This window comes from Pongo abelii, chromosome 3, assembly GCF_028885655.2.
Source record: "Pongo abelii isolate AG06213 chromosome 3, NHGRI_mPonAbe1-v2.0_pri, whole genome shotgun sequence".
NCBI classification, from domain to species: Eukaryota; Metazoa; Chordata; class Mammalia; order Primates; family Hominidae; genus Pongo; species Pongo abelii.
Genome location: NC_071988.2, coordinates 1,661,853 through 1,688,490, shown reverse-complemented (window position 1 = coordinate 1,688,490; position 26,638 = coordinate 1,661,853). Strand labels below are relative to the sequence as shown.

Below are 26,638 nucleotides of genomic sequence, written 5' to 3'. Positions count from 1 at the left end.
AGTCTTCTGCCTCAGCCTCCTGAGTAGCTGGGATTACAGGCATCCGCCACCACGCGCGGCTAATTTTTATATGTTTAGTAGAGATGGAGTTTCACCATGTTGGCCAGGCTGGTCTCGAACTCCTGACTTTGTGATCCACCCGCCTTGGCCTCCCAAAGTGCTGGGATTACAGGTTAGAGCCACCACGCCCAGCCCACACCCAACTATTTTTTAAAAATTTATATCTTTTAGAAAGGGGGTCTCACTGTGTTTCCCAGGCTGGTTTCGACCTCCTGGGCTCAATGGGTCCTCCCACCTCAACCTCCCAAAATGCAGGGATTACAGGTGTGAGCCATGACACCTGGCCAATAAGAGTTGTTTATGGTTTCTTCCCCCACTCTGTCATTCTGTCATCTCGAGAGTGGTCTGTAAATGGAGTAACACGGTGCACAGCCATTTGGGTTCTACCTTTCCATCAGCATGCTTCCCGGGAGATCTGTCCGGCGGTTCCTCTGCGCCACCAAGAGGTGCTCCGTGGCATGGAGGTGCACTCTGTGTAGCCATGTGGAGGAATGCCGCGTCCTAATGCACATCATGACGTGATTTTTAGGGTTGCGTCCTCATGGGGGACCCACACAGACGACCAGCGACCACAGGTGTGAGGCGGTGGGAGGGCAGTGGGCACGGGTGCCTCGCTGAGCTGCCCGAGCAGCAAAGAGGGTTGGAGGCGTAATGGCAGCTGAGTGCTGGGAGATGGGCGGGGTCTTAATGTTGGGGTGGGCAAAGGCCATTGGGCCACAGGGAAGGGGACGTGGATGGGTGGGCGGGGCCAGCATCACACTGTGCTCTGGCTGGGGCTTCCCCAGAGAGCCCAGGACAGCAGCCAGGAGGCGGCAGGGCTTGAAGGTCACGTGTGAAGATCATTCAGCGTTGGGGTGTCCGCGCTGCACTGGCTGTGCTGGGTTAGCAACATGGTGCTCACTTCCTGCAGGGAGGCGGGTGGGAAGCAGGTGACTGAGAGTTGTGAAAAGTAGACATCAGGAAAAAAGTAGAGCCCAAGGGGTGCTGGGAGTTTACATAGGGCGCCGGGCTGGACCCCTGGGTGGAGCTTGAAGGTGGGTGGTGAGCCATATGGACATCTGGGGAGAGTCAACCAGGTGGAGGTTCCCATGGCTGTGGGAGGCTGTGAGGGTGGGAGCCTGGGGGCACAGGCACCTGGGATCTGACTCTCAGGAGTCCAGAGGGCAGAGTAGAGGGCCGCGGCCAGTACCAGAGCAGCAGTTCCTGGGCTGAGGGGCGGAGAGCAGGGAGAGCTGAGAATGTCAGGGTAGGGGAGAGAGGAGGCGGCGTGATGGGGCTGTGCTGGGGGCCATAGGTGCAGGGAAGCTCACTGTGCCACCGGCCTGGTGGGCACGGTGTGGGTGGGTGGCGGGCTGTGGTGTCCTCCAGCCCTGTGCAGCTGTGCAGTTACAGGCTGGGATGGATTGGTAGAGAGTTGGTTTTTAAAAACTTTTAGTTTTTTTTTTTTTTGAGACGGAGTCTCACTCTGTCACCCAGGCTGGAGTGCAGAGGCGCGATCTCCGCTCACTGCAAGCTCTGCCTCCTGGGTTCACGCCATTCTCCTGCCTCAGCCTCCCGAGTAGCTGGGACTACAGGCACTCCCCACCACGCCCGGCTAATTTTTTGTATTTTTAGCAGAGACGGGGTTTCACCGTGTTAGCCAGGATGGTCTCGATCTCCTGACCTCGTCATCTGCCTTCCTCGGCCTCCCGAAGTGCTGGGATTACAGGCGTGAGCCACCGCGCCCGGCCTAAAAACTTCTAGGTTTTTAAAGACAGGGTCTTGCTGTGTTGCCCAGGCTGGAGTGCAGTGCACTCAGTCGCTCACTGCAGCCTGGGCCTCCCCGGCCCAAGCAATCCTCCCACCTCAGCCTCTTGAGTAGCTGGAATCACAGGCTCGTGCCATCACATCTGCTCTTTTTTTTGTAGAGACCAGGTTTCCCTGTGTGGCCCGGGCTGTTCTCAAACTCCTGGGCTCCAGTGATCCTCCCAACTCGGCCTCCCACAGTGTTGGGATTCCCCTGTGTCCGGCCCTGAAGTACAGATTTCTTTTTTTTCTGAGACGGAGTCTTGCTCTTGTTGCCCAGGCTGAAGTGCAGTGGCGCGATCTCGGCTCACTGCAGCCTCTGCCTCCCGGGTTCAAGCGATTCCCCTGCCTCAGCCTCCCAAGTAGCTGGGATTACAGGCACCCACCACCACACCCAGCTAATTTTTGTATTTTTAGTAGAGACGGGGTTTCACCATGTTGCCCAGGCTGGTCTCAAACTCCTGGGCTCAAGCGATCCTCCCGCCGTGCTGGGATTCAGGTGTGTGCCCCCGTGCCCAGCCCTGAAGTCCAGATTTCTTGAGGCTTAAGGGCTGCATGTTCACATTCCCTGAAATCCATATGTTGAAATCCTCACCCTCAAGATGATGGGATGAATATTTGGAGGTGGGGCCTTTGGGAGGTGATTAGGTCATGGCGGCAGTGCCCTCATGAATGGAATTAAGTGCACGTATGTAAGAGGCATCAGAGAGGAAGCCAGCCCCTTCGACCATGCATAGATACAACCAGAAGAGCCGTCTGTGAACCAGGAGGTGGCCTTACCAGACACTGAATCTGTGCGTCCCTTGATCTTGGACTTCTGCCTCCAGGACTGTGAGGAATTAAGTGTTTTTGACAGGCCCTCCACCTGAGCCTGTGGGACCTGGCTGCCCAGCCTCTCCTGGCTCCTGGGGACCCTGGCTCTGTTTGTCTGCTGCACCCACATCCCACACGGCCAGTACCGCTGGGAGTAGCTGCTGCCCCTGGCGTGTCTTTGCATAGAGGTAGTCACATCTGGGGCCGTGCGGGCTTGTGGCTCCTTCAAGCTGCCTGTGAGAGCCGTCTGTGCCAGCTGGGAAAGTCCTTTTCTTGCTAGACATTTTTCTGTGGCAGTGTCAGGCTGGGTGCTGTTCATGTGGCCCCGGGGAACGGGTGCTGTGCGGAACAGGAAGAGAGCGAGGTCCTGGTGCTTGCTGGGGGGAGGCCCAGGGCTGGGGGGAGGCCCAGGGCTGGGAGGAGGCCCAGGGCTGGGAGGATCTACAGCAACAAGGGTCCCTGTGGCGTGAAAGCCTTCAGGTCCTTTAGCAGAGCTGCCTCTCCTCTCTTCCATCGGACCCGGGTCCCGGGGTGGGAGAACCTGGAGGTCATGTGGTTCCCGGGCCCGCACCAGGCCCTGTCCTCATGGTGTGGCCGGGTGCTCACAGCTCCACGCCGCCGTGCTGGCTGAGGTGGGACCCCGTGTGTAGGTGGCCTGTCTGTGGATTGGTGTCTTTTTTCGGGGTCACAAACCCAACTTTTAACTTATTCCCTTTACGGGAAGCAATGAAGGATTTCCTTTTAATTTTATCATGTTTGGAAATGTTATCACAGGACGCAATGCCATGGGCTTAGGCGTTAACTGAGAGGTTCTGAGGTGTGGCAGAGGAGCCCCAGAACTCTAAGGCAGAAAAGCAGAGGGGCTGCTGTGCCTGGACCCTGCGGGACAGCCGTGTCCTTGTCACAGGGTGGCCTTCTGTATTCTCACAGACCAGGAGGCTCTGGGAGGTTAGGGAGCTTGCCGGGCACCTGGCAGGATACCCTTCCTGTGTCCCATCCTCTGCAGGGCCGTGTCCCGCCTGCACGGGCCAGTGTGTGGAAGCAGACACATAACGGCCTCCAAGCCGCGACCTGCCAAGCAGCTCCCTGACATTTCATGGGGCAGGGAAGAGAGCCCTGTGGCATTTCCCTTAGTGCCCTCCCTACAGACCCTCCAGCTGCCACCACGCCCAGTGGCTTTCCTGCTTCCAGGGAGGGAGACCCTGCCCTCTGGACGTCTCCCTGGACCAGTGCCACACTCCAGAGCCTGGCTTAGGGGCTCAGGTCCCGTGTCTGAGCTGTTGCAAGTGGGAAAGGGCCCTTTGGGTCTTGGCTGAAGTTCTTGCTGAAAAGTAAGTAAGTGGTGAGGTTTGCAAAGACGGCTGCAGCTGAGGCTGCCGAAAGGCAGGAGGGCCTGAGCTTCAGGAGCAGGGACAGGATGCATGCCTGTGGCTTGGAATAAAAATGTCTGAGGCTGGGCACGCTGGCTTACGCCTGTAATCCCAGCACTTTGTGAGGTCGAGGCGGGCAGATCACGAGGTGAGGAGATCGAGACCATCCTGGCTAACACAGTGAAACCCTGTCTCTACTAAAAAAAAAAAAAAAAAAAAAAAATTAGCCGGGCGTGGTGGTGGGCGTCTGTAGTCCCAGCTACTCGGGAGGCTGAGGCAGGAGAATGGCGTGAATCCGGGAGGCAAAGCTTGCAGTAAGCGGAGATTGCTCCACTGCACTCCAGTCTGGGCAACAGAGCAAGACTCTGTCTCAAAAAAAAAAGTCCGTTTAGTGTTAACAGCTCTTTTAAAAACAGAAAAAATTTTTAAAAAATTTAAAAATGTCCGTTTACTCAGTTGAATTTTGTTAGGCTTTAATAAAACTGTGCTTATTTTAATCACTAGGAAGAAAACACTGGGGAAAGGTAGAACATGCTGCAGTGATGAAAATGGGGGATATTATTGCCAAATTCTCATGTGTCAGTCACAGTATTGAAAATTCTCTTTCCTGTCAGTTGCAGTATTCTGCTGAAACCCTGAACAAGAGCGGTCGTCTGTTCCCTTTGGAGCTCAATGGTGAGTGCTTTAGGAGCTGTGGCCGGAGGCCTGAGCAGGGCTGGGACCGGGCTCCTGGGCTGGGGGGGTCCTGGACGCAGAACGTGAGCCTGATCTGCAGAAGCCCAGGAAGGTGCTCGTGTGCCCTGCACTGGGGCATGAGGTGGTCCCTGCTGCTGTCCTCCCACGGCTGGGCCAGTGGTCAAGAGTGGTCTGTGAGCAGGACAGCTCATGTAGGGTGCGGGCCCAGCCAGGTCTCTCCCTCCTCAGCTGATGGGGCCCAGGGGTCTGCTGCGCCCTTTCTGGAAGGTGCAAGGCCCACCCTGTGGCCACTAAAAGAAGAGGACAGTGTGGCCGGCAGGGCTTGTAGTGTCAGCTGGAGCGTGCTGTGGCATACTGGGCGGCCCACCCGCTGTCCCTGCAGTGGAGGGCGTGGCTGTGCCTGGCTCACCCGCAGGTGGGCCCTTCATTGATGGGTAGTAGGTGCCCCGAGTATGGGGGCTGGCTGGTGTTCACGGGCCAGGTAACCCTTGGGTCCCAGGGGCATCTCCCTCTGTTGGCCCTGCTGACCTGACTGTGATGCACCCAGCACCCTGTGTCACTCAGAGTGGGCCCGTTAGAAGGCTCACCTTGCTGAGCGCCAGATTACCAAAGTGAAGGTGTTCTACCAGATTCTTTCACGAGTAGATGGAAGTAGGAAGTGTGAGGCTCCAGCTGGCCAGAGCCCCACCCCCTGCCCAGCCTGTGGTGCGATGTCCTCACCTCAGCCTCCTGGGGTTCATCCTGCACATGGAGCCAGACCAGCCACCACCATCCTGGCTCAGAGCCCTGCAGGGCTTCCTACACTCCTTACCCAGCTGGCCGCTCTCCCTGCCTACACCTCTATGCCTCTTCCCCGCAGCCCCCATCTCTCTCCCGGTCACCCCAAGGTCACCCCAGGGCCTTTCCCCAGAGGCAGGTCTCACAGCCTCCACTCCAAGTTCCTCAGCTGGACAGTGACTGCATAAGCCACTGGGGGAGTCCTGGGGGTCCAGATGACACCACCTGGGCAGACTCCATGCCAGGCCCATGCACCTGGCCTTGCTCTCAAGACTTCTCCGAACCAGCAGGCAGTGGCAGAGGGGCTGGGGAGTGCGTTAGGCAGCCCCAGGACAGTTGTGCAGGAAGTGAGACTTGAGGAGGAGCTCCAGGCCTGGACCTGGTGGCTCTGAGGTTTGTGAGGAGTTTCTGGGGCTCAGACTCTCCCTGAAGACCCTGACAGCAGGTGTGACCCTGTGTTGCCCGTGTTACTGAGGGACCTGAGCTGCTTTAAGAAGGGGCCCTGGGGAGTCCTGGCCGGAGTAGCCGCACATCCTTGAGATGCCTGGTCACAGAGGGAGGGGGGCATTTTGAGGATGCGGGAATAATGTTTTAGCAAAGCTATTGGGAGAGCAGAGCTGTGTGGTTGTTCTCAGGGAAGCACCGGTGGGGAGGCTGACACCTCCTCTAGACGCGGCGTCCCCTTAAAGAAGTGAGCCGAGCCCCTCAGCTAACCCAGCAAGGGCAGGCGGGGCTGGTGCCCGCTGTGTGCCACGGACATCTCGGAGAAGCACGCCCAGGGGTGGCGGCGATGGGGCTGTGCCCTTGACAGCTCTGCCAGGCTGTTTGCCAGGACAGATGTTGCCTCACACGGTGGGAAGAGGCTGGGCCTGCCCTGTGGCTCACCTGTCTCTTCTGCTGCCTCTTTGTGTCTTTTCTTGTAGACCAGAGTCCCTGGAAGGTCTTCAGTGGAGGACGGCTCGTCGGAAGACAGGCAGCCACGGGCCCTGATTTCTCCTTCCTGCCGGGCCTGTCTGCTGCTGCTCACACCATGGGTCTTCAGTGGCAGCCAGAGTACCCGGGCCCAGGCGCAGGCCTGGGTGCAGCCAGCACTGTGGACCCCAGTGAAAGCACAGGCTTGTCCACGGCCCCACCGACCAAGCGGCATTGCCGGTCCTTGTCAGAACCCGAGGAGCTTGTGTGCTGCTGGTCCCCCTGGCGCCCTGGCAGCTCCAAGGTCTGGACTCCAGTCTCCAAGAGGCGGTGCAACAGCGGCGGGAGCGCCACGCTGCAGGGAAGCCCCAGCGCCGTCCTGCCTAGGGGTGCTGTGTGGTTGGCCGGTCCCACCCTGCCTGCCACGCCCCGGCCGTCCTCGGCCAGCAGCGGCTTCGTGGACAGCAGCGAGGGCAGTGCAGGCTCAGGCGCGCTCTGGTGTTCCGCGGAGTCCTGCTTGCTCCCCGCAAGGCGCCGCCTGTCCCTCTCACAGGAGCAACTCGCAGGTGTGGGCACTCCCCTGCCCTCGGCCAGCAGCAGCCCCACGTCCACACCTGAACTGGGCCGGCTCCGCGGGCTGCCCCGGTGCCGCTCACAGCCATGTGTGCTCAGTGGGAAGAGGAGCCGGTGCAAACGGAGGCGTGAGGAGGATGCCAGGTGGACACGCCCATCCTTGGACTTCCTAAAAATGACCCGGGTGAGGCTTTGTTTCCAGGGGCTCAGAGGGGCGTAGATCTGGACATGGCGGTGCTGGGGTGAGGCTGGCTGATTCTCTGGATGCGGCTGCTACCATCCGGCTGGTCTCCTCTGGCTGGGAGGAGAGGAGTGAGGAGAGCCATCCGGAGTGTGTGGGAGCGATCGGGGGCCTGTCCTGGTGTCAGAGCACCGAGCTCACCCCGCCTGCTCCCGCAGAGGCAGAGCCCCACACACGGCCCAGGGTGGCCAGCCAGGCTCGCAGTGTGGCCTGGGGGAGGTGGCAGAACGGAGCTGTGGGTTTCTGGCCTAGCTGAGCCACCTGCCTCAGCTGCTGGGGAGCCCCCTGACTTTTTCTGGGGTGGTGATGGCTCAGGAAGTAACAGGCCGTCCTGGGAGCTCCATTCAAGGCAGAGCCCGGGGTCCTCTCTTGCGGGAGCTGGTGGGTGTCCATGCTGCATCTCAGAGCCCAGCAGCGCCTGTGTGCCTTGGGACTCTACAGGCACCTCCTGCAGAAACTGTCTGGATGTAGGAGAGAGCCTTCACCCACTTGAAGATTCTCAGTGCCACCCACCTGCCCACCTCTCCACACCCCCGTCGCAGGCCGTGGTTGGCACAGAGTTAAGGAAGGAAACAGGACTGAGGAGGCTTCCCCAGGTCTTGCTCTGTGTTACTAAGGGAGTGCATTCCCCAGAGACCTCTGGGGGCCCTGGCAGCGCTCGGGGAGGGAGATGGCGGAGCCGTGACAGAGTAGGGTGGGCTCTGCGCACACTCACTGGGTCATCTGTGTCAGGGGAGCTTTGGGCAGTGGCAGAAATTAACAGGACTTCCCGATGCCAACTGAGTGCCAGCCAGGGCCGAGTGGGGCTGTGGCTGGGGTGGGGCGGGATCAGTGTCAGCCTCTCTCCTCAATGACTTGTGGCCTTGGCAGTCCCCTGAACTCTCGCCCCTAGCCCCATCCTCTGGGCCACAGGCCTGCCCATGCCCTGCCTCTGGGGGCGGTAGATGTGGGTGGAGCTGTCCACAGCACGGCTGCACTGTCTTGCTCGGGTGGGCTGGGCCTGGGCATCCTGTGGGGACAGTGACTGGAGAAGGGGCACAGATGGTCCAGGTCCTCCTCGACCTGGCCACAGCCCAGAGCTGGAGAGCAGTGTGGCCGGCGTGCCAGGTGGGATCCCCTAGGGTCCTCCGGGACGCCAGTGCTAGGCCACACCAAGGGCACTGTGAGCTTTGCCTCTTCTGATCAGTGGGCTCTCCAGTTGATTCTTCTGGGGGGCTTGAGGTGAGTTGAAAATCCAGACTTCCCTACTATGAAACTTTTCTGCAGAGAGCAGGGTTTAGAGAAGAAGGCTCTGATCTTTTGCTATGAGATGGGCTGACCTGGGGAAGCCAGTAAATGCTGGAAAGCTGGTGGCGAGCTTTAGACATAGCACAAGCAGGCTGTCCCTGCTTGCCAGGGCTTGGGGTGTGCGCGGCGTGGGTGTCAGGCCCCACGGGGACCAGGAGGGACGGGAGCAGAGGAGGGAGCTGCCGGCTCAGCATGTTGTGGGGCGGGGAATGATGGTGCCAGCGATGTATTGATGACCAGACAACAGTCCTAATGTAGAGTGGCCCTGGGTTTCTCAGATGCCTTGGGAGACAGACCAGACGGTTGGGTGAACTGGTCATCGAGGACCCTTGGTAGAGGCTGCATGGGGCTCAGTGTGGAGATGGGGTACCCCCGGTAGAGTGTGAGATGTGGGTAGAGGCAAGGACTCGCCAGACCCAGGACCAGGGCTCATGGGCACCCGGGGTATGTGGTGTGTGGGGGAGACGGGTGGGAGAAGGGCAGGGCTGCCGTCAAATGCTGCGTGGTGCATGTGTGTGGCACATGTGCTATGTGCTGTTTGGTGTGTGTAGTGTGTGCTCTGTGTGGTGTATGTGGTGTGTGATGTGTGTGTGACGTCTGTGGGTGGTGTGTGTTCTATGTGTTTGTGTGTAGTGTGTGTGGTCTGTGTGTGGTGTGTGATGTGTGTGTGGGTTGTGTGTTGTGTGTATGTGGTGTAGTGTATGTGGTCTGTGGTATGTGTGTGGTGGGGGTGTGTGTGGTGAGTGCTGTCTGGTGTGTAGTGTGTGGTGTCTGTGGCATGGCATGTGTGGTGTTTGGTGTGTGTGTGCTGTGTGGTGAGTGCTGTCTGGTGTGTAGTGTGTGGTGTCTGTGGTATGTGTGGTGTTTGGTGTGTGTGTGCTGTGTGGTGAGTGCTGTCTGGTGTGTAGTGTGTGGTGTCTGTGGTATGTGTGGTGTTTGGTGTGTGTGTGCTGTGTGGTGAGTGCTGTCTGGTGTGTAGTGTGTGGTGTCTGTGGTATGTGTGGTGTTTGGTGTGTGTGTGCTGTGTGGTGAGTGCTGTCTGGTGTGTAGTGTGTGGTGTCTGTGGTATGTGTGGTGTTTGGTGTGTGTGTGCTGTGTGGTGTGTAGCATGTGTGGTGTGTGGTGGGTAGTATGTGGTGTGTGTGACGTGTGTGGTGTGTTTGGTGTGTGCTGTGTGGTGTGTAGTCTGTGTGGCGTGTGTGTGCAGTGTGTGTGATCTCTGGTAGTGTGTGTGGCGTGTGTTCGTGTGTGAGGTGTGGTCTGTGGTATGTGTGATGTGTGATGTGTATGTGGTGTGTTGGATGTGTCTGGTGGGTGTGTCTGGTGTGTGTGGTGTGTGTGGTGAGTGGTGTGTGGTGTGTGTGGTGTGCATGTGACGTGTGGTGTATGTAGTGTGTATGGTGTGTATGGTGCGTGTGACATGTGTGGTGTGTGACGTGTATGGTGTTTGTGTGTGGTGTGTGTGTCACGTGTGTGTGTCATGTGTGTCTGGTGTATGTGGTATGTGTGGCATGTGTGTGGTGTACGTGGTGTGTGTGGCATATGTGGTGTGTGTGGTGTGTGTGTGTCTGGTGTGTATGGTGTGTGGTGTGTGTGTGATTGGTGTGTGTGGTGTGTGTGTGGTGTGTGTGGTGTGTGCATCTGGTGTGTATGGTGTGTGTGGTGTGTGTGCGACTGGTGTGTGTGGCTTGTATGGTGTGTGTGGCGTGTGTGGTGTGTGTATGACGTGTGGTGTGTGTGGTGTATGTGGTGTGTGTGGTGTGTGTGTGGTGTGTGTGGTGTGTGTGTGACGTGTGTGTGGTGTATGTGGCGTGTGTGGCGTGTGTGGTGTGTGTGGCATGTGTGGTGTGTGTGCGACTGGTGTGGTGTGTGTGGCATGTGTGGTGTATGTGGTGTGTGTGATGTGTGTGGTGTGTGTGGTGTATGTGGTGTGTGTGGTGTGTGCGTCTGGTGTGTGTGGTGTGTGTGGTGTGTGTGCGACTGGTGTGTGTGGCTTGTATGGTGTGTGTGGCATGTGTGGTGTGTGTGTGAGACGTGTGGTGTGTGTGGTGTATGTGGTGTGTGTGGCGTGTGTGTGTCTGGTGTGTATGGTGTGGTGTGTGTGTGACGTGTGTGGTGTGTGGTGTATGTGGTGTGTGTGGCGTGTGTGGTGTGTATGGTGTGTGTGGCGTGTGTGGCGTGTGTGGTGTGTGTGCGACTGGTGTGTGTGGTGTGTGTGGCGTGTGTGGTGTATGTGGTGTGTGTGGCGTGTGTGTCTGGTGTGTATGGTATGTGTGATGTGTGTGTGTGACTGGTGTATGTGATGTGTGTGTGGCGTGTGTGGTGTGTGTGGGGTGTGTGTTGTGTGTGAGTGCATGGTGTGTGTGTGTGTCTGATGCATAGGTGGGTGCCTGGAGTCTCTCTGGGAGGAGAAACCCCCACTGTGTGGGAACTGGAGCCGTGACCCCCAGGACTGGAACTGCGCGGGGCGTCCATCCCTCAGATCCATGCAGCCCCAGCTTTGGGTCCTTTGCTGAGCTTGCCTGTCCCGGTCCCCGGCTTTGGGCCCCTTGTCGAGCCTGCCTGTCCCTGTCCCCGGCTTTGGCTCCCTTGCTGAGCCTGCGTGTCCCTGTCCCCGGCTTTGGGTCCCTTGCTGAGCCTTCCTGTCCCTGTCCCCGGCTTTGGGTCCCTTGCTGAGCCTGCCTGTCCCTGTCCCCGGCTTTGGGTCCCTTGCTGAGCCTGCCTGTCCCTGTCCCCGGCTTTGGGTCCCTTGCTGAGCCTGCCTGTCTTTGTCCATGCAAGCGCTGGTCGCCCAGGCTGGTGTCCCGTCCTCTGGATATTTCTCTGATTCAGTCCTCCTTCCTCGATCCCAGTTGTTCTGCCTCAGGCCTTAATACCCTCTTCGGCTACTGAGACATCATCCTAGTTGGCTTTGTTGCCTCTAATCTCCATTTTTTTTTTTTTTTTTTTAAAAGACAGAATTTCGCTCTTTTTGCCCAGGCTGGAATGCAGTGGCACGATCTCCGGTCACTGCAACCTCCACCTCCCGGGGTCAAGCAATTCTCCTGCCTCAGCCTCCCGAGTAGCTGGGGTTGCAGGCATGCACTACCACACTTGGCTAATTTTTGTATTTTTAGTAGAGATAGGATTTTACCATGTTGTCCAGGCTGGTCTTGAACTTCTGACCTCAGGTGATCCGCCTGTCTTGGCCTCCCAAAGTGCTGGGATTACAGATGTGAGCCACTGTGCCCGGCCCTCCCTTAATCTTTTTTTTTTTTTTTTTGAGATGGAGTCTCGCTCTGTCCCAGGCTGGAGAGCAATGGAACAATGGTGTGATCTTGGCTCACTGCAACCTCTGCCTCCTGGCTCCAAGGGATTCTCCTGCCTCAGCCTCCCGAGTAGCTGGGATTATAGGCGCCCACCACCACGCCCGGCTAATTTTTGTATTTTTAGTAGAGACGGGGTTTCACCACGTTGGCCAGGCTGGTCTCGAACTCCTGACCTCGTGATCCACCCACCTCGGTCTCCCAAAGTGCTGGGATTACAGGCGTGAGCCACTGCATCTGGCCAGCTCAATCTTGATACCACTGCCAGAGTGAACTCTCTGCAATGAAGATGCATGAGCACTGTCCTAGTCCTCTCCTCGAGACAAGCAAGCCTGAATCTACCAGCTTCAAACTCCATGCCTGTGTTAAAAAAAAACAAAACCGGCTGGGTATACTGGCTCACGCCTGTAATCCCAGCACCTTGGGAGGCCGAGGCGGGTGGATCATTTGAGGTCAGGAGTTTGAGACCAGCCTGGCCAACATGGTGAAACCCCATCTGTATTAAAAATACAAAAATTAGCTGGGCATGGTGGTGGGTGCCTGTAGTCCCAGCTACTTGGGAGGCTGAGGCAGGAGAATCGCTTGAACCTGGAGGCGGAGGTCACAGTGAACTGAGATCACGCCACTGCACTCCAGCCTGGGTGACAGAGTGAGACTGTCTCAAAACAAAAACAAAAACAGAAAAAAACAAAATCAAAACCAAAAACCACCATGCCTGTGCCATCTCACAAACACCATGCCTGTGCCACCTCACAGTCAAACACCACGCTTGTGCCACCTCACAGTCAAACACCATGCTTGTGCCACCTCACAGTCAAACACCATGCCTGTGCCACCTCAGGGGTCCGGGAGGCCGATGGGGAGGCTCTGCTCAGGCCTCCTTGGAGCTCAGTCAGCCAGTCTGTGGTTACCTGGAGGCTCGACCGGGGCTGCAGGACCTGCTTCTAAGTTCACCCATGTGGCTTTTGGCAGGAGGCCTCATTTCTTTGCCACATGGGCCTCCCTGAGGGGCAGCCTGAGTGTGTTCACGATGTGGCAGCTTGATTTCCCATAACGAGTGACCCCAGTGGGTGTCAGTGGGTCCCACAGAGTCCTGTGTGACCTGGTCCTCACCAGCTGAGATTTTGTCTGCTCCTTGACTCTGTCTAGCCCTTACTCAGTGGGAGGAGGATCGGGCTTCACTTTTTGAAGGGAGTGATTTCAAAACCACTCTTCTCTGCAAGGAGTGTCGGTCAGAAACAGTGCTTGTGGAATGGTGTTGGCATTGACGCTGGCTCTGGTGCCTCCCACCCCTTGTGCTGGAGTTTGGTTGGCCACAGACAGGTAGGGGGCTTACAGAGAGGATAGGCAGGTGCAGAGCTTTCTTTCTTCCCTTGTTTCCTTCTTTCTCTTTCCTTTTCTTTCCTTCCCTCCCCTTCCTCTTCCCCTTCCCCTTCCCTTTCCCTTTCCCTTTCCCTTTCTGTTTTGCTCTTGTTGCCCACGCTGGAGTGCAGTGGCATGATCTCAGCTCAGTGCAACCTCTGCCTCCCAGGTTCCAGAGATTCTCCTGCATCAGCTTCCCAAGTGGCTGGGATTGTAGGTGCCCACCATCACACCTGGCTAATTTTTGTGTTTTTAGTAGGGATGGGGTTTCACCATATTGGCCAGGCTGGTCTTGAACTCTTGGCCTCAGGTAATCTGCCTGCCTTGGCCTCCCAAAGTGCTGGGATTACAGGCATGAGCCACCACTCCCGGCTTGCCCCGTTTTCTTCAGTGACTTTGTTAATGAGCCAGAACAGTGATGTGGGTGCTGTACACCCCATTCTGCTCCTGGGACTCAACCCCACCTGAAATAAAAGCTTTTCGTTTATTTGCTTCATGTGGGGGCCAGGTGATACCTGCCCGCCCTGGAGTGTGCACTGCCTTAAATTCAGCCACTTCGGTCTGCTTGCCCACGAATGTCTTCAGTGGACCGTAGTCATCGCTTTCTGGTAAAAAGAAGGTTTGTGGGGAGAGGGCCTCATCAAATGTCAGGAAAGCCCCTGAGGAGACAGGCAGTGTCTTCAGGGGCCACGTCTGCAAACCCAGAGCCCTGCTGACCGTGGCTGCGGAGGATAGCGCCAAGACTCCTGAGGGGCCAGGGCTGCCTGCTCTATCTCTTTCCAGCTCTTTGCTCATCCCACCCAAAAACTGGCTCCCACCTTTCTCCGTGTCCCTCCTCTGCCGTCTGTGCGCCCCTCTCCCTGTCAGCCAACCAGCCTTCACCCACACCCACCTGCCCCCTGCCTGTGCCGTACCACCTGAACATGTGGCACCTTTGATGAACACGTGGCCCCCAGCCTGGGTTACCTGTCAGTTCCTGGTTTTGTTTTGTTTGTTGGAGACAGGGTCTGTTTCTCTCTGTTGCCCTGGCTGGAGTGTAGTGGCGTAATCACAGCTCACTGCAGTCTCATCTCCTGGACCCAGGCGATCCTCCCACCTCGGCCTCCTAAGTAGCTGGGACCACAGTTACACACTCCTGTGCCCAGCTAATATTCTTAATTTTTTAAGAGAGAGCCTTACCATGTTGCCCAAGTTGGTCTCAAATTCCTGGGCTCAAGCCATCCTCCTGCATCACCTCCCAAAGTGCTGGGATTGCAGGCGTGCGCCACCAGGCCGAGGCTTTGCCACCTCCTGTTTGTGTCAAGCTCCTCTCCACCTCAGGGCCAAAAAGAAATGCTCTGATTTTCCTCTACAACTTTTATAATTGTGTGTTACCAGACAATTCGTCCTGACTCTGGGTGGGCACACCCACATACCCACCATGCACACTCACCCCCACACTTATGTGCACACTCAGGTGCCCACTCCCACTCATGCACACCGCTGCATGCTCACGCTCGCTCACACCTGCACCCCGGCTGTGCTGTGCTTGCACCTGGCGGACTCGGTATGTGCGACCCAGCTCCGGTCCGGGGTCCCTGGCGTGTGTTGTGCAGTCTGTGTGCGCGGCTGTGTTCACCCTGCAGGGCTCCTGTGTTGGAGCTTATCAATGGGACGGTTCGGCGATCATCCTCAATTCCCCGCCACCCCCTGCCGTCTGCTCTGAGTCTATGTTCACACCAGCTTCCCCAGGTGTCAGAGGGCTGCTCTCTGACTGAGCAGGGTGCAGGGGCACTGCCTTCCCTGCCTTTCCCTTGGAGACAGTGCATGTTTTCACAGGAAAACATTTAGGATTTTCTGCTTTTTTTCCCCCCTGAGATGGAGTCTCGCTCTGTCGCCCAGGCTGGAGTGCAATGGCGCCATCTTGGCTCACTGCAACCTCTGCCTCCCAGGTTCAAGCGATTCTCCTGCCTCAGCCTCCTGAGTAGCTGGGATTACAGGTGCCTGCCACCATGCCTGGTTAATCTTTTGTATTTTTAGTAGAGATGGGGTTTCACCATGTTAGCCAGGATGGTCTCGAACTCCAGACCTCAGGTGATCCACCCACCTCAGCCTCCCAAAGTGCCGGGATTACAGGCATAAGCCACCATGCCCGGCTTTTACTGGGGAAGCTACTTTTTCTGTTTTTATTGGCAAAGCTATGTTTCAAAGTTGAAATTAAAATATGACCATTGAAAATATGCACATCAGTTATGATTCCAGCAGAGTGTGGGAGCAGCCGCTGGTTTCTATAAAAGCGTGTGCTTTTAGGGTTTTGAAAAGCTTTTGCCACATGAGAAGGCGTTCAGCTGCCTCTGGAGAGACCGAGGCTGCTGCAGAGAAAGAAACAGCTCCCTGTGTGACCCTGCAGCCGGGTCACCCGGAGCCTGAGGATTTCTTCAGACAGGCAGGCAGCTTCGGGGCCAGCAGTTACCTCACGGGCTAGAACCTAAGGACAAGCTAGAGGTGCATGTGGCGGTGTTCACACCTTCAGGCCCGCTGTGTTTTTTGAGGTCTTGGATTTAGTGAGCAGATGGTGCCTTCCGTGGCCTCAGTCACGAGGGCGCAAGGCTTGTCCTCCATGGGGGGGGCCTCTGCTGCACCTGCTGAGCTGTTTTCTCTGTACCTCCTGGGTGAAAACTGAAAAACCAAAAGCTTAGAGTAGCTCCTGGTACCAAGAAGAGGACTGACTTTGTTTGTTTGTGCTGCTGTAACAAAATACCCCCGACGAGGTAACTTATAAATAAGAGAAATGTATTTCTCAAGAGTTCTGGGCCGGGCACGGTGGCTCACACCTGTAATCCCAGCACTTTGGGAGGCCGAGGTGGGTAGATCATCAGGTCAGGAGATCGAGACCATCCTGGCTAACACAGTGAAACCCCGTCTCTACTAAAAATACAAAAAATTAGCCGGGCGTGGTGGCGGGCGCCTGTAGTCCCAGCTACTCGGGAGGCTGAGGCAGGAGAATGGCGTGAACCCGGGAGGCGGAGCTTGCAGTGAGCTGAGACCACGCCACTGCACTCCAGCCTGGGTGACAGAGCGAGACTCTGTCTCAAAAAAAAAAAAAGTTCTGGAGGCTGGGAGCCCGAGACCCAGGCCCCAGCAAGTCTGGTGTCTGGTGAGAGCCTGGTCTCTGCTTCCAAGATGGCCCCTTGCGGCTGTGTCCTCACCTGGCGGAGGAGATAGAGGACGTGGAGGAGATAGAGGACGCAGAGGACTGAGGCTGCTTCCCTCCAGCCCTTTATGAGGCTCTCGTGTCCTGTGCAGGCCTGCAGGACCTGATGAACTCCCAACACCATGGTAGAGATTTGGAGGGACACGTTCAAACGGTAGCAGGGACCATCAAGAACATGGACTGTTTGAGATGGCACAGACTGAAAATCAGGAATTTGTAGCTGCTGATTTTTCTTGATTGTTTTCTCAGACCTTCTCTCCAGGAGCCACACCCAGGGTGGTCAGAGGTGGTGAGTGAGGTGGCCGAAGCGAGTGCTAGGCAGGGGGCGCACTGCTGGGCACTCACTCCACACCTCCTAATGGGCACTGGCTGTCCCATCCCCCTTGGGGTGAGGAGCCGGTGCCATCAGTGGCTGCATGGTCAGGGCGGAGAGTCCCCTCCTTCTGCCTCTGTGTGGAGGGCTGGGGAGACAGGGAGGATCTTTGTTCTCCAGCTTCCTGGCTTTGTAAGGCTGTGCGCCCCTCACAGCCAGAGCAGGTTGTCTGAGCAGGGCTCACTCAGCCAGTTTTTTCATGTGCCGTCGGCCAGCTCCCCTGTCTAGAATGCTCTAGTCCGTACTTTCCTGATAACCCTCTCTTCTGCAGGGTTGGAGGGCGCTCACCAGAGGCAACAAGGGGTCTAGGGTCTCGGTGCTTCTCACACTGGCCTCCTCGCCTGACACATGCACAGAGCTTGCTCTGGCCATCTCTGTCCCTGCCCGTGCCGTGGACATCCCTGCACCCTGTGGGCCTCTGTGGCTTGGCCGGGCTGGCCTGTTCCTCCCTTTGGCAGGAGGGAGGTGCTTGGCTCTGCTCGGCTGCCTGTTTCAACATGCACTGTGCTGCACTCCAGGCACTGCCAGGCCCTTGGGGAGCCGCCCCTGCAACCGTTGACTGCTGCCTGGCCCTGCTGCAGAGTGGCCCACGGCCAGGGCCGCCTTGGCTGTGAGGGGACCATGTGAGCCCCTCCCACATGGTGGATGGAGCTTGCGCTTTCACAAGAGAGTAAACCGGTGTTTTAGTTTGACAAAAGCCAGAGGCTTTGGCAAGGGGTAGGTACAGATGTGGCTGAGACAGGGCCCTGGACGTTTGCTGAGTGATGTCAGGTCAGCTCGTAGGAGGCTTCTCTGACCTTCCAGGGTCTCACCGGCTTCTGGTAGCTGAGTTAACCCACCTCAGGTGCTGGAGGCCCTCCAGCTGTCAGCTGGGGCCTGTGCACCCCCCAGACTGACTGAAGGGCTTTGCACACAGTTTGAAAGGCCTCTGCGCTTTGGAGCCCAATTTAGAACTTGAAGGCTTGACCTTTGTGTTTTGGACAACTGTTTTATGTTTAACCTCAGATGGAGGTGACCATCGAACCAGAGTGATGGTAGCAGGAGCTGGGACAGAGCCCCGGGGCTGGCGCCCAGGGACGGGGCACGAGGCGGACGGGCGGCGCAGTCCAGGCCAGCACTGGCCCTGTGGGCCTGGGTTTCCACCGTCTCTACAGTGTGGGTGGCCCCTTCAGTTCCATGTGGCCTTCGCTAGCGGTGTTGGCCGCTGAGCTCTGCAGCTGCCGTGTCTGTGGGCAGCAGTTGTTTCTCCTGCACCAACTGTGTCATCCAGAGGCGTTCAGAGCCTGCTGTTGTCACGCTCTAGCTGCACAGCTGCGCCCGCGAGTGCGCGTCACGCGTCCGAGGCCTCAGCGTGGCCTGGCAGCATCTGTCGGGTCCGAGCAGTCAGTCCAGAGGGTCGACTCTGAATCAAAACAAAATGTCGTGGTTTGAAATGGAAGGAAACCTGGCCCCTGAAGGTGCATAGCATCCCCGCCACCCCCGGTGCGTGCGTAGTGCAGCCTGGCCGTGCTGTGGGTTGGAGGCCATCCTGTGTGGGCAGCACGGCAGCCAGAGTCTGCAAGGTCACGGGTGACACCAGACCGAGCCGGTGAGACCCGGGCCTCCACGCCATCCAGCAGGGGCCCAGCAGACCAGCCACGTCCTCATGCCGGGCCTGGGGCTTGTACGTACAAGGGATGTCCATGGGCAAATTCACTTTGATTTGAATGAAAAATAAATTATGCATCCTTATTTTGTGACCAAAACATGTGGCCAGTTGTATCTTTAAAGATTTGAGTGGGGCTGGGCGTGGTGGCTCATGCTTGTAATCCCAGCACTTTGGGAGGCTGAGGTGGGAGAATTGTTTGAGCCCAGGAGTTTGAGACCAGCCTGGGCAACAAAGCGAGACCCATCGCTACAGAAAATACAAAAATTAGACCGGCATGATGGTGCGTACCTGTTGTCTCAGCCACTTGAGAGGCTGAGGTGGGAGAGTTGCTTGAGCCCGGGAGGTCAAGGCTGCAGCGAGCTATGATTGTACCTCTGCAGTCCAGCCTGGGAAACAGAGCGAGACCCTGTCTCAAAAAAAAAAAAAAAAAATTATTCTTCAGAATTTTACTTCTCAGTGATTCACTTTTTATAGTAGAACCGCAAAGACAGAAAATATGTCAATTCGTCTTTTGTTTATTTATTTATTTTTTTGAGACGGAGTCTCGCTCTGTCGCCTAGGCTGGAGTGCAGTGGCCCGATCTTGGCTCACTGCAAGCTCCACCTCCCGGGTTCATGCCATTCTCCTGCCTCAGCCTCCCGAGTAGCTGGGACTATAGGTGCCCACCACCACGCCCAGTTAGTTTTTTGTATTTTTAGTAGAGACGGGGTTTCACCGTGTTAGCCAGGATGGTCTTGATCTCCTGACCTTGTGATCCGCCTGCCTCAGCCTCCCAAAGTGCTGGGATTACAGGTGTGAGCCACCACGCCCGGTGTCAATTTGTCTTTTAGATCCCAATAATATCCTTTGAAAAAAGGAGCTCTGTCCCCGAGGGCCATGTGCTTTTATAAAAATCAGTTGCTGGAAGTGTTTCCAGGAAGTGTTTGAGGTTCCTGTCTGTGGGGTGTTTCCTTGCTCTGGACGAAGGTGGTTTGGGGAGTTTCTTGGGTCCTGTGGAATTGGTGAGCTTGTGCTCTGGGTTATAACTTCAGGTGGCCGAGGTTGCTGTGTCAGTGTGGCCTTGTCATCGGCATCACGGCGCCCCTGTGCCCTGCAGGTGTGGCCGATGACACCCACGTGCCCTCACAAGCCTGAGCCACGAGGTGAGACGTCTGAAGCCAGCGTGGTGTGGTTGAGGGGAGCCTTGACCCTGAGGAGGCCTGGAGGTGACCCGGGCAGTGGGGCTGGGTAGGAAGGCTGCTCCCAGTGGCAGTGGACGAGTGGTGTGGACGGTGCTGGGCACCACAGACGGGGGACTTGAGGCAAGGACTGGGAGGTGGTGGGGGGTGGGGGCCTGGGAGTGCTGAGGGGCTGCTACCCTGGCCATGGCCATGAACTCGTGCCCCAGCTGGACACACCTGCTGGGTCTCAGGGCCCTGGAGACGCCCAAGAGAGCACACCCGGGTGGATGGAGACTGCCTGCAGCTCAGAGCACTCCGGTTGGGGGGTGCAGCCTGGAGGGACCCCCTATTCCTAACAGGCCTTGGGAAGGGGGGCTACTGAGTGAGATATAGCCGGGGGGCAGAGTGAGAAGGGGGTGGTGGCGGCACCTCTGGAGAGCAGAGGGAAGGCCGGAGCCTGGCACTCAGGGACCTGCTGTGGACAGGCCTGGGCGTGGCATGGGGGTACTGGAAGCTGCCCGCCTGGGACGAGGGCGGGCCTTGTCCAGGGGAGACCCCTGTATGTGCATCTGTCTGTCGCACGTATTTTGAGATGAGAAGGATTTGCATGTGTTTCTATTAGAGTAACTATTAGGGGAGGAGGTGCAAGGACAGAGAGGGTGGGAGCTGCGTCTGGTGGGCCCCTGAGGACATAGATGAGGTGGGGTTCCAGGGGCCTTATGGGGCCAGGTGGAGGTGCTTGCTGGGAGCCGCTCTGGGTGGGGCTGTTGTCAGAAGTGGAGGCACAAGGCACTCTCCCTGGCCAGGCCACCTGCCGAGGACAAGACTGGGACAAGGCTGTCACCTGTGAGCCCTGGGCATCTTGAGGGTTGCTTAGGTGTCAGGTGCCCACCAACCTGGTCTGTTGGGTCTGGGCAGGGCCAGGCTGTGCGTCTCTGCCCACACCAGCTGGGCGGGGGCTGAGGAGAGCTGAGGGGCCAGCTGGTTGGGCCGGGGCGGGCATGGGCAGGGTCTGAGGAAGGGGCTCTGAGAGCTGTGGCTGGTGTACAGGGGACCAAGGCCCCTGCTTTGTGTGGTCTTGGGGATGGCCAGAGCCCCAGCACACCAAGCCCTTGATGGGTTGGTGGGAAGCTGCCTGCCAGGTGATCTGCTAGAAATGCTTTAAGCCCGTATCTTTTCTATTGCAGACTTTAAAAAATTCAAAAAGCCTTTGCTCCCTCAATTATGAAGATGATGATGAGGATGACACCCCAGTGAAGACGGTTCTGTCCTCCCCATGTGACTCCCGGGGCCTCCCTGGCATCACCATGCCTGGCTGCAGCCAGAGGGGCCTTAGGACCAGCCCTGCCCACCCCAACCTGTGGGCCTCAAGGGAGTCGGTGACCGGTGATGGCTCCTGCAGGAGCAACGGTGACCCCAGTGATGGGGACAGTGCTGGGGAGGAGGGCATCTTCCCCCGGGCCCGCGGGGAGCTGGACCTGGAGCAGATCGAGAACAACTGAGGCTGGTAGGGGCTGGTTGGGGCCACTGCTGCTGCCTGCACCTGCCCTGGGGCACAGAGTAGGTTTCATGTGAGCTGGTCGGGGCCATGGCTGCTGCCTGCACCTGCCCTGGGGCACAGAGTAGGTTTCATGTTGCTTGGAACATTAAGGCGTAATTTTGATTCAGTTTTTCCTAAAGAAGCATTTTGCATTTTTATGGCTTTTGCAGTTCGGGAGAAAGCTTCTCTATTTTGGATGCATTTCAGAAGGGCATTCTATTAAACATGAATCTGCAAACAGATTAACATGGGTCTGTGTTCCCTGCGAAAGGCCTGCCGTGCAGGGTGCCTGGCGTGCTTTAGTTGCTAGGAAACCCCAGGTGTTGGTGGTCAGGGTCCCGCTGGCCCCATGTGTCCCCTCCCTCCCGAGGGGTCACGGTGCTTGAGGCTTGCGCATGGGCATCTGTGTCCATGAACCTTGTCACCCACGTGCCAGTGAACCGCCAGCTTGTGGCGGCCTGGTTTTCCACCGGTGGCAGTGATGGCCTTTAGGGCAGACCAAGCTGCCATGAGTCCATGCTTCCCGTGGCCTGGGAGGGCCCTTGCGCCTTCAGGTGGGGTGTGGTGCCAGGCCTCTGGGAAGGCCGTCCTGCCGGCAGCACCCGTCAGCACCCACTCTGTGAATTTAATACAAGGCGTTTGCTTTGTGCATATGACTTCTGATTAATTTTCGTTTCCACCATCTGAGGTGGGCCTGGTTGCGCCTCAGGCCTCTGGTCTCTGGCTCAGAACCAGACAGGGCAAGGGATGTCCTGTTTTTCATTCCTGCACTTTTAATAAAATTGTAGGGGTTTCGAGTTTGCGATAGCAAAAGAAAACATTAATACTTTTTTGAAATTTTCTTGATTTTTTTCCCCAATAAAATTCATGAAAGGTCATTGAAGTGAATCAATGCCACTTTCTTAACTGACATGGGCCACAGATCAAAGGTGGGCAAATGGGGTGAGTGGTGTGGTTTTTTTGGATCAGCTTTCCTGAGGCCGAGCTGCTTGGGTGAAAGTGGGGTTCCGGCTCTCAGGTGACCCTCCTGCCTCTGCCCTGCAAGACGGGGGATGGGGCTGGGGAGTTTGGGGCCTTAGCAAGTGGGAGCCCACTCCCTGGCCAGGCTCTGCCCTCCTCCGTTGGGGCAGTGCCTACTCTCCTGCTGTGCTGGCCTGGGGTCAGGAGCCCTCCTGTCATTGGCTCCTGTGCTAGGACTGACGGAACAGGGGCTCAAGAGAGTGTCACCTGCTCCCCAGAGCCACCCTGGGCCTCATGTGGAGGGAAGGGAGGGCCCTGGCATTGGACTTTGACACAGTTGCCAAACTGCACAGGAGAGTTGTGTTTTGGATTAAATTTGTGGAGATCAGCTCTGGGTGGTTTAGCAAAAGCCACAGTCACCTGCGTAGTCATCCAGGGTGCTGGGATTTGGGGTGGGGCGGGCGGTGCTCTGAGATGACTTAGTACAGGGCAGGGTCCCTCAGGTCAGAGGCTGGCTGTGGTGCTGGAGTGGCCTCCAGGGCACCGGCCACTGGTCTGCAGGACATGGCAACCTGGACAGCAATGGGAGACAGGGCTGTGGGGCCAGCATGGTGGTGGTGTCAGGCCTGCCAGGGTTGCACTGGGCCCTCTGCTGCAGGCCGGGGAGGGCGTCAGAGATGAGGCAGGGTGTGTGGCTATGGCTGCAGAGGGCCCAGAGGTCCCCACCAAGGCCTGGGTGCCCTAGGGGCAGATGGGGCCTCGCCCCCTCCCTGCAGTCACTCTCCACGCTCTGAGTCCACCCAGCGTCCCCTCCCGCTGGATGGTGACCCAGGTTTGGGAGATCTGTCCACTGTGTCACCTGGAGTCTAGAATAGTTCCTAGCTGACTCTCGTTACCTGAGTCCCCTTCAAGGACAGGCAGGAGGAGGAGGGCCGTTGACTCTGCTCCCACCCCAGCCTTGGGCTCTTGGGGCCCCTCACCAGCTCTGAGTCTGGCTTGGGTGTGTGGGAGCGAGGGGATGTGGGGTGAGCTGGGGTTTACGTGTGGAGTCACCAGCCGCCCCCCACCCCTCCGACACTCCCCTTCCCTTGATGGAGCCTCTGGTCCTGCCTGTAACACTTGGATTTGCCACCTTCCCCCAGGGCTTCCCCACCTCTCTCACCTCCTACCCTACCTCATCTCTTCCTTCCCCAAACCTCCGGCTCTCCTGGGCAGAACCTTCCCAGCTGGCTGGTGAGTGGGGCTGGAGGCGCCTCCTGAGGCTCCTCCTGAGGCCTGAGCCCAGGGCCATTCCCCTCGGTGCCCTTGACGTAGGGTGTCTGGTGGGTGGGGCCCTTGGTGGGGCAGTGCAGCCAGTTCTTCTGCAGTGCCAACCTGCCGTGTCCTCTGTGGGTGGGGAGACTGAGACGGAAGGTTCAGGGCACCCTTGGGTCCCCCGTCTGCCTGGCACAGGGTGGTATGTGTGTGGGAGTGAGCTCACAGCCCGGCCCCTGGGGCTTGTCCCCAGGGCTGTATTTTCCCTTGAGCGTGTCTGTCTGTCTCCTGGGATGGGGGGCCAGGACCCTCACCAGGGGCATTTGAGTCCCTTGGTTGGCCCTGCGCGGTCACCTGCCTGAGGTCGGGGGCAGCCTGGGGGGTCGGCCTGCTGCCTCGGGTGGATGCTTGGCCCCTTGGGGATAGAGAGAGGCTGCTGCTGAAGCTGCAGGAAGTTCTGGTGGGGTGGGGGCTGCTCAGCTGTGTCACCCACGGTGGGCCTGGACTTGGTCCTTCCTCGACTGGCCACAGGCAGGGGGTCCCAGGGCCCTCTGGGGTGACCCCAGAGCCGTGGACAGGTGGATGGGGGGGAATGGGGGGTCTGTGGCACAGCGCAGCCCCTGGGTCCCTGGGACCTGCTTTGGGCACCCACCTCAGCGGTCAGCCCCTGTGGGATCCACTGGGCTGGGCAGACATGGTGGGAGGGCTGGGGTTGTGCCTGGTACCCTGGGACAACTCCCTTCCTGCGCTGGGGGCCTGTGAGGCCACTCCTCAGTCCCAAGGCTGGGATTCTCCAGACAAGCCCCTCCCTGCCCCTAGCCCCCAGCACTGCCGCAGCGGCCCACCCCTGCCAGGCTGCCCCCAGCCCTCCCCCTCTCCTGGGGCCTTCCCCACTGCAGGGCTCCTGTCCCTGTGGAGGGCTCCTGAGGGGAAGGGGCTGAGGTGAGGTGGGGCAGGGATATGGGGATGAGAGAGGGATGGCTTCCCCACCCTTTCCTGGGCATCCACACCTATGTCTTCTCCTGAATACGCCTCCATCCTCCCCCAGGCTCCCTCTGTCCCTCGAGGGCTGGCCTCACCCCCGTTCCCTCCAGCCCTGCCCAGAGCCTCTGAAGACCTGGGGAGGTGGGGACAGCCTGGCTGGGAGCCTCCCTGGCAGCCTGGGGTGGCAGCCTCTGTGCCAGGGCCTCAGAGCCAGCACCGAGGGGAATGGCCCTGGGCTCAGGCCTCAGAGCCAGGACAAGCACAGTCACAGGCCCTGTGCTTGTCCACCTTTTGTTCCTTGTCCTGGGCCTATTCTCTGGCCATCCCCACCCCCACCCCCGCCCCCCGAGCATGGGTGCCGGAGGAAAGGCAGCCCAGCCCAGCTGAGAGCCTCGGACCTCCCTGCGCCGAGAGCTTGTCCGCCCAGGCACTCCCCAGCCCCAGACAGTTGTGGCCGCTGAGGCGGTGGCCCTCACCAGGAGAGGGGCCTGCCTGTCCTCTGGTGCAGCGGGAGCTCCTTGTTCTCACGTTCGCCACTGCATGTGCAGCTCAGCCAGTGCCCTGGAGGGAGGAGGGGCAGACGCTGGGGGCATGGGTGACACTGGAGGGGCACCTTCGCTGTTCCAGCCCTGCAGATGGGACCCCCCCAGCAAGAGCAGGAATTTCAGCTCTCCTCCTGGCTGGCCTTTGGGTGGAGGGAGGGAGGTCTCCCTTGAGGACCCTGGGCCCCATGCTAGCCCCGTGGCCTCCTGATGCCTGGCCTGGCAGACACAGACACAGACCCCTCTGTACCAGAAAAACCCAGGTCTTGGGCAGGCATGCACTGTCTCCTCTAACAGAGGTGGATTGGCTAATTCTTGGTTGCTGCTCTAGACTCAGGAGGTGAGGGCATGGGATCTGGGGAAGTGAGTTCCACTCAGGACAGCCGGTGTGAAGGCCCGGAGGGACGAGTGAGCCAAGTGCCCGAGGCCATGGGCTCAGGTGGAGAGCGCAGGAGTGAGTCCACATGCAGCGGGAAGCTTGACATGCGAGGGCGGACGGGATCTCCCGTGAACGGGGCAACACCACAAAGTTAGCTGTTTCCAAAAGTGATGCGCTGCTGCAAAACCCAGCCAGCTGCAAGGAGAAATTCACAACCCCCGTCCTAGGCAGAGGTCTTGGTAATCCTCTTAGTGGTTAATCGGTCAAGTAGACTCAAAAGGAAACAATAAGGATACATGAGGTTTGATGGTGCTGGCTCCTGGGCTTGAGTGGAGGGGTGTCTGTGGAATGGGGCTCACCCAGCTGGGAAATCACATTAGTTTCAGGCACACATGGAGCCTATCAGAAATGGACTATTTATAGGCCAGAAAGCAAATGCCACTACATTTCAAAGAATTAGTGTCATGGCCGGGCGCGGTGGCTCACGCCTGTAATCCCAGCACTTTGGGAGGCTGAGGCGGGCAGATCATGAGGTCAGGAGATCGAGACCATCCTGGCTAACACGGTGAAACCCCGTCTCTACTAAAAATACAAAAAAAAAACTAGCCGGGCATGGTGGCAGGCGCCTGTAGTCCCAGCTACTCAGGAGGCTGAGGCAGGAGAATGGCATGAACCCAGGAGGCAGAGCTTGTGGTGAGCCGAGATCACACCACTGCACTCCAGCCTGGGCGACAGAGCAAGACTCTGTCTCAAAAAAAAAAAAAAAAGAATTAGTATTATACAGATCCTATCTTCTGACCACAACTCAATACCAAAAAGCAAACAAAACCTCATGTGTTTCAGAAATTCCAAAAATGCACTTGATGTAACTCATGGGTTATAGAAGAAATCAACAGAAGTGAGAAAAGACTTAGAACCGGATGGCAGTGGGCGCGGCAGATCTGTGCTTGTGGAGTAGATCCCAAGTGGTGTGTAGAAGGGAATTTACAGTCCTCAGTGACTGTATTAGAAGAAATAGGAGTGAAAAATAGGCGGGCACAGTGGCTGGCGCCTGCAGTCCTAGCACTTTGGAATGCCAACAGCGGGGAGGATTGCTTGAGTTCAGGAGTTTGGGACCAGCCTGGGCAACATAGCAAGACCCCGTCTCTACTAAAAATAAAAAAATTAGTTGGGTGGGTGGCTCATGCTTGTAGTCCCAGCTCCTTAGGAGACTGAGGTGGGAAGATTGTTTGAGCCTCGGAGGTTGAGGCTGCAGTGAGCCAAGATCACACCACTGCACGCCAGCCTGGATGACAGAGCGAGACCCTGTCTCAAAAAAACAAAACAAAACAAAACAAAATCCAGAAATGAATGAAACTGACAACAAAGCCACAGCAGAGAAGACCCACAAGTTTTTTCTTTGCTAGACTAAATAATTGGCAAAA

General features: G+C 57.7%; 1 protein-coding gene across 4 annotated transcripts in view; it reads left to right on the top strand.

Annotated features, from left to right (window-relative positions):
• Positions 1-21,973, top strand: part of FAM53A (family with sequence similarity 53 member A) — a 44,335-nt gene extending 22,362 nt beyond the window's left edge. For all 4 annotated transcript variants that reach the window (XM_054554893.2, XM_024245754.3, XM_024245755.3 and 1 more), the window contains exons 3-5: positions 4,643-4,703; positions 6,425-7,170; positions 20,743-21,973. In XM_054554893.2, coding sequence (XP_054410868.1) covers positions 4,643-4,703; positions 6,425-7,170; positions 20,743-21,057 — 1,122 coding nt within the window. In that variant the 3' untranslated portion in view covers positions 21,058-21,973. The remainder of the gene's footprint in view (positions 1-4,642; positions 4,704-6,424; positions 7,171-20,742) is intronic.
• The last annotated feature ends 4,665 nt before the right edge of the window (positions 21,974-26,638 follow it).